The 7,095-nt window shown below is 40.9% G+C and overlaps 1 protein-coding gene across 4 annotated transcripts in view; it reads right to left on the reverse strand.

Annotated features, from left to right (window-relative positions):
- LOC129704200 (short transient receptor potential channel 3-like) overlaps positions 1–4,686 on the reverse strand; it is a 103,428-nt gene extending 98,742 nt beyond the window's left edge. For all 4 annotated transcript variants that reach the window (XM_055647180.1, XM_055647162.1, XM_055647171.1 and 1 more), the window contains exon 1: positions 3,925–4,686. In XM_055647180.1, the coding sequence (XP_055503155.1) occupies positions 3,925–4,082 (158 nt within the window). In that variant the 5' untranslated portion in view covers positions 4,083–4,686. The remainder of the gene's footprint in view (positions 1–3,924) is intronic.
- Between the last annotated feature and the right edge of the window lie 2,409 nt (positions 4,687–7,095).

The following is a 7,095-nucleotide window of genomic DNA, read 5'->3' on the forward strand; positions in this document are numbered from 1 at the left end:
ACTTACCTTCATTCACAGATTACCCCCAATGCATTATTGGCCTCACCTGATTAGAGTCATGCCTCAGGTCAGCGGATCAGCTGCTCCTTGAGGTACCAAGGACTAAGCGGTAGCTCAGAGGGGATAGAGCCTTTTCTGTTGCTGCCCCGGCACTCTGGAACACTTTGCCGCTGCAGATCAGACAGGCCCCTTCACTGTCCATCTTTAAATCCTCCCCAAAAACTCACTTTTATTCACTGGCTTTCGACACTGGCTGAGACATTGTTCCTGTTTTAGTGCTTTTAATTTCTTTTAATTTTTACTGTTTTGTATAGTCCTGTCGTCTTCATGGTTTTAGTAGTTTGTAATAACTTTTTGTTGACTTCCCATGTACAGCATCTTTGTGGTAACTGATGTTGTCTAAAAGCGCTTTATAAATAAAGTTATTATTATTATTATTCTCTTTATCCTGCCCACCCCTTCTCAATTCTCTCTGCAACATAAAATTAACTTGTTTTCGCCCTTTGTTCTTCAACCTGAATTGTTTATTGAGCTTTTCTTTCGACATATGCTGCTTGACCTGCCTTTATTTCCAGCATTATCCGTTTGGGATACCTCACCAACCTCAAGGTATCTCGTAATTGTTGATGAAATAGTTTTCAGGTCAGCAATGCAACATAAGAAACTCAAAAGCCAATTAAACATAAAGACCCATCTCACCGGTGACCGGATAATTTGTTCATTTAGCGACACAGTGACACAGCGGTAGAGTTGCTGCCTCACATCGCCAGAGACCCGGGTTCGACCCTGATCCGGGTGCTGTCTGTACGGAATTTGTAAATTCCCCTGGTCTTATTTGAACGAGTAACAGTGGTAGTATTTACAATTGTAAAACTTTAAGATTTTCATAAAAACATATCCGGTTGTATGTTATTATCTCGACCCGAAACATCACCTATTCCTTCACTCCATAGATACTGCCTCACCCGCTGAGTTTCTCTAGCGTAGTTGTCTACCTCCAGTTGTAAGATGACCGTCAAGGAAGAAAATCTATTATATTTTCTCTCTGCGACATTTAACCCTGGGGCAACAACAATTCGATTTCTCTTAAAAGGTCTACCAAGCTATTAAATTGTATCAGAACCACCATGTAAGAAAAATAGACGGATAATGTGACATCTGCCTAGACTTCATATTTGCACATGACAATGCTTCTTACAGATCAAGATGGAATAGTGGATTGTCAGACTGCGTTTCTGGTAGGCGGTGAGTGAATTAGGGATTAATCATAAGGGATTAATCATCTTCAAAATTGAAGACCTATACTACCTGCTCCAACAACATTTAATTCCATCACAATCTCATAACTTCATGATTCATCATATCACTATTTCTGTCATTACTATTAGCCAGCAGGCCAACCATGCCTCAATGAAAGTATACAAGGGCATAGCTAATAATGAGGCACTAACCTTTTGAACCAGCAGAATTCGACGACCTGAGCTAAGCAGCAAAAGCATACAATAGGCAGTACCAAATACCAGGTTCAGAGTTAATACAGTGCATTCAGTAGGTTTTCAGACCCCTTCACTTTTTCCACATTTTGTTATGTCACAGCCTTAATTTAAAATTGATTAAATCCATTTGTTTTATCATCGATCTACACACAATACCCCAGAATGAAGAAGCGAAAATAGATGATTAGAAATGTTTGCAAAGGAATTAAAAATAAATAACTGAAATATCACATAAATAGGGAGCTGGAAAATATCAATGGGATTAAAATCTTTAAACATGAATAAATGATGGAGCCGAGATAAAATGTATCCAAGGTGTTGCGAAATGCAAGGGTGGAAAGGGCATGATGCCTGCGGATTGGAATTTTAATAACACGCTTATTTTATTTAATAAGATAGAAAAGGTTGGAACTGAGTAATCGTAAGTCATTCACCAAATTATTGAAATAATTCTGAGGGGTTGTATAATTTCTTTTGGAAATTCTCAAATTAATCAAAACCATAGATTTGAGGGTCCGTTGAAGGCAGTGTTTTGGATTTAGCAAGGTGTTTCCCAATTCAGAAAAACATAGATGCCAATGGAATCATTGGGAAAATGGAAAGTTGGATCTAATATGAATTCAATGTCAGGAAGCATGTAATCATGGTAAGACAGATTTTTAATGTTTGGCAGGATGTATACAGTGCATCGAGCTTAGTGTTAAGTGTTAAGGCATATATCAAATTATTCTAATCTAAATGTCGGGGGTATTATTACAAAGTTTGCAGAAGAGGTAAAAATTGTCTGTGTTTAAAGTAAGAAACAAGGCTGTAAACTTCAGCAATTATCAGTGGGCTGTTTAGGTGAAATGCAATAGATGGGCTTCAGTCTGAAGTATTGTGAGGTAGTCATCCTGAGGAGATGCAAGGTAATGTAACATTCAATAAGAATAGTAGGATAATGAAAAGTGTTGAGGAGCACAGAGAGACTACTTTTCATATACACAAATATCTATAGTTAGTACAGCAGATAAAAGCAGTAAGAAGGCAAATGTGTTAGTTCCCTTTATCTGTCAAGCCACAGAATACTGTGAGTGCTGCCATGCTTGCACTGTGTAAAACCCTTGGAGGAGTACACCTAGATTACTGCGTACAGTTGCGGTCACTACTTTGCAGGAAGAAGATAGCACTAGACTGTTTACAAATTAGATTTACCATGGCGTTACCTAAACAGGAGAAGTTTGGCGGAGGAAAGAACCACTAAGCGGGAGTTGTTTTCCTTGAAACAGGGGAGGCTGAGAGGAGATGTAATTGTGTATCAAATGATGAGAGATCAGGATAAGGATGGAAAGGATTTCACTGTCTGGAAAGGTGCTGGTGCACATTTAAAACGTACACGGATGAGCACTTGAACAGTCATTCATGGGGGGTCAATAACCAAGTACCGGGATGAGGCTTAACAGTTGATCTTAGCTAGTACACACATGATCACAATGCCATTAGTGAAAATAAAAGGCTCCAGATGAACGGGCGAGCCGGCGTCAACAGAGAGCGGAGACAAGCCAAACCATGTTGTGCTGACCCCGAACTCATCAGTTGCCTCCTCCATTCATCCGTCAGGTAGATTTAGAATTTCATACTGGGTATTGGCTGTAAGGAATCTCTCGATTGTATTAAGTGACAAATGAACCGTCCCACTGCCCACGTATCAATCTGCATTTATATTTGTTGATGTCGCGACGCTGTTGAGGCAAATAAACAGATAATGGTCGGACGTAGCTGCTGGCTCGCTTGGTGGCGCTAATTTGTCAGTCAGGAAAAACACCTAAATCCTATTTTTTTAACTCTTTAAACCCGATTTACTGAAGAAATATGTTAGGGATATTGAGATAACCTTCATTCTAAACTATATATTCAGATTGTAATTTTAAGAGTTAAATAATCACCCACTTTCGAGATTCTTAGAATTAATAACTTAAAACAAAGTGATTAGGATTTTAAGTTTAAGAAGGAACTGAAGATGCTGGAAAATCGAAGGTGGACAAAAAATGCGGGAGATTGCAAAGCTCCCCATATATACAACAAAGGCGGATTTTCTTCCGGCAGCTTCAAGGGTTAAATAATAGTCGAGATAAATAATTTATTTCTATTCCATTTCAAGGTTACATTTTCAGGCTTTGTCCCGAATCGAGACACTACGTTTGAGCCTATGATAGATGCTCGAGAAATATTAACAGTCACCAATCCCTATTTTATTCACCTTAAACGCCCTACAGAAGTTGTATTGCTTTTAAATGAAAGTGAAATAACACTGTAGGAAAATTCATTCGAAATTGCTTAAGACTTTAGATAGTTTTTAACGTCTTTACTAGCATTGGATTAATTCGATTTACCTTAAAATAGAAAAAATAATTGGACTAAATGAATGAAGCCAAGAAAAAGTACTTACATGGTTTGGGGCAATCCATATAGACGTTTGTCCTCAGCTACTGGGTTGTGATAATGCGAGCCCAGATCTCCGTTCTCCTCCTTCCAGTCTCGTCGAGTTTCTTCTTCATGAAAGGACACAGTTGTCTGAACCTGGCTTCTTTTACCTTCTTCTGACATTCAGGCGAATAGTTGTTCCCGCCGGTATATATATATAGAAAGTGGATTTAATAATGTCTGGGTGGCCCTCCGCGGCTCATTGTCTGTCGACTGCTGCAGTGGGATTCCGTCTGATGCCGGGCGAAATGCTCGTGGGACTGGTACAGATTCACCAGGGAGAGTGACACTGGCCAACCTACCACAGTTCTTATGAAGCAACCCCCCTCCCCCCTCCTCTGACACCAAGAGCTTCGTGTGAGACACAGTGATGCAGCAGAAACATATGGTCGGTCACCCGTTGAACAGCGTACACACAGACTCGCTTCTCTCAGCTGAAAGTTAAAGCATCGAGCAGGTGGGGTTGGGAAATGGTCAGACGGTCAAACGCATCAAGCATTGATAGCGCCTGAAATCTCAACACAAATCTCTCTGATTTATCTATCTATCTTTCCCCAGCCTGCTGGAGTCGGGGGGAGGGGAATTTCCCTGGAAAAGGACAAGTTGTGAATTCAAATATGTTAAATCAGTTATTAACAACTCTTCTGAAATTAGACTCGGGGTTTTCCAGGTTTCTTAGAATTCACTGCTAAAACCAGGGAAAGGTCACATAATCAGTGAAATAGAGTGGGGGAAGGCTTGTTGGCGAGGAGTTGGCGAGTTGATAACTATCCCGGAAACACAAAGAATTGCAGATGCTGCAATCTTGAGCAAAACACAAAGTGCTGGAGGGACTCGGCGGTTCAGGCAGTAACTGCGAAGGGAATGGATATGCGATGTTTTCGGGTCGGGATCCTTCTCCAAGCTTCGTTCTTGCTTTCTTAAGTACCAGCGTGAAAGACGTTGCGATTGTGTTGGTACTTGCATGGGGGAAATTTAGAAGAAATGTTGAAGAAAAAGTGCTACTTTGGCGAAGGTTTCGACACTTGGCGTCCATCCGCGACACACTTTGCAGACCCAGTTACTGCACATTGGGTCTACAGGTAGAGTATTAGTTTGCATATTGCATATGATAAACATCTGATGATGCTCAAGTATCAAGGCCATTCTGCTACAGAACTTTGCAGACTTTGGACAAGTTCTACTAGTGGCTATGAAAGTGCCTATCATTATCAATCCTTCTTGAGATTCCTGCTCTGCTGGAAACGACTGCAATCTGATGCCCAAAATGCGACAGTCCCTTGGCAGTTGCCTTCTTTTCAAGTGCTGGGAGTTCTATCAGTAATCCATTCAAAAATAAGCCTGTCTTGTTGTCGTGACATCGCACAGGTTCAGGGTGTGTGCAATTCTCCAGGCACTCCAACCCACTCAGAAGTGTTCAGTCATTTCAAAGAATTCCACACCATTAGAGTACTGGTGATCGGCAAGAAGAGGCATGTGCGGCAGCAGCGGCAGCGCTGACTAAATAGCTGTTGATCTTGACTACAAGTAGGAGGAAGAATGTCGCACAAGGATGTGGTTACACATCTGTGCTGGCGGAACAGACGGGGATGTGAGAAGCTAGCTGCTAAATATCTAAGCAGTGATATGCTGCTGTGGAGCACAGAGAGAGTATAACATAATAACATAGGAGCAAATGTAGGCCCCTCAAGTAATTCATTGGTCAATATGATCAATGTTGACCTACCCAGGCCCCTTCTGTGCCCATCACACTTAAATCACCAATCATTCAAAAAAAAAAAATCTACCTCCTCTTTAAATGCCTCCATAATCTTCTGGGGTAGAGAATTCCGGAGGTTCACCACCATTTATGATAAAGAGGTTTCTGCACACATCAGCTTGAAATGACTGGCCCTAGAAGGGGCCACAAAATGTCCTTAGCAAGTAGAATCTTGTAACTATGGGTTATTACTATGTGTAATGTGTGATAGATGGGATGAATGTACATACCAGAATGTAGGTGAATGAATCACTACACCGATCTGCCCTATTCTGATGAGATTGATAAACTGCATGTGGCACTGAATTTGGTAGGGGAGTATAGTTCTACTGCTGACTTTAATTTAGTTTAGTTTAGAGATACAAGGAAGAAACAGGCACTTTGACCCACCGATTCCATGCCGGCCAGCGATCCTTGTATACTAGCACTATCCTACACATTAGGGGCAATATACAATTTTTACCGAAGCCAAATTAACCTACAAACCTGCTCGTCTTTGGAGTGTGAGAGGAAACCGGAGCACCCAGGGAAAGCCCACGCGGTCACGGGGAGAATGTACGAACTCTGTGTAGCACCTGTAATCAGGATCAAACCTGGCGTTGTAAAGCAGCAACTCTACTGCTGCACCACCATGCCATCGCAATGGAGTTATGTGAACTGAACTCCAGAATTTTTGAGATAGTTATTGTATTGTATTGTATTGTATTCAAATTTATTGTCATTGTCTCAATTTGAGACAACGAAATGAATTTCCCTTACAGGCAGTATCATAAAAAAAAAATCATAAAAAAATAAATAAATAAATAAATAATAAAACATATTAAAAATAAAATTGAAATTGAATTAAAAAAAAGCACAAACACAGAAAGTCCACGACACAACATAACATAAATGGCACCAAGGTGAGGATGGCACCATAGTCCAGCCAGCCTCCCCTCCTTGCGCATCCGTGGTCGGGGCCTTCCGATGGATATGCATTGGACTAGACCTCGGAGGAAAGGCTGGTCACAAGTCATAGGCAGGAGCTGGGGAGAGTAGATGAGAGCAGCTGTTATTGGGCATGTTCACATCTGGTGTGGAAGTTGTTTAGAGATGGCTGGTCAGAACTCAGGACCTAACACATTCCTGTGAGGTAGAGAGACAAGGATGACAACGTTTGGGAACCTTCTGAAAGATTTCACAAATTTAGTTAAAAAGGAAAAGGAAGCATATGTTCGGTTTATCAGATCTTTGATAAAAGAATATAAAAGAAGCAGGAGAGAGCTTAAACAGGGAATCTGGAGTGCTTAAAGGGACCATGAGATGTCCTTGGGTATGTAGGATTAAGGAGAATCCAAGGCATTTTATATGTATACTAAACACAAGAGGATAATTACG

This window comes from Leucoraja erinacea, chromosome 1 (genome assembly GCF_028641065.1).
Source record: "Leucoraja erinacea ecotype New England chromosome 1, Leri_hhj_1, whole genome shotgun sequence".
NCBI classification, from domain to species: domain Eukaryota; kingdom Metazoa; phylum Chordata; class Chondrichthyes; order Rajiformes; family Rajidae; genus Leucoraja; species Leucoraja erinaceus.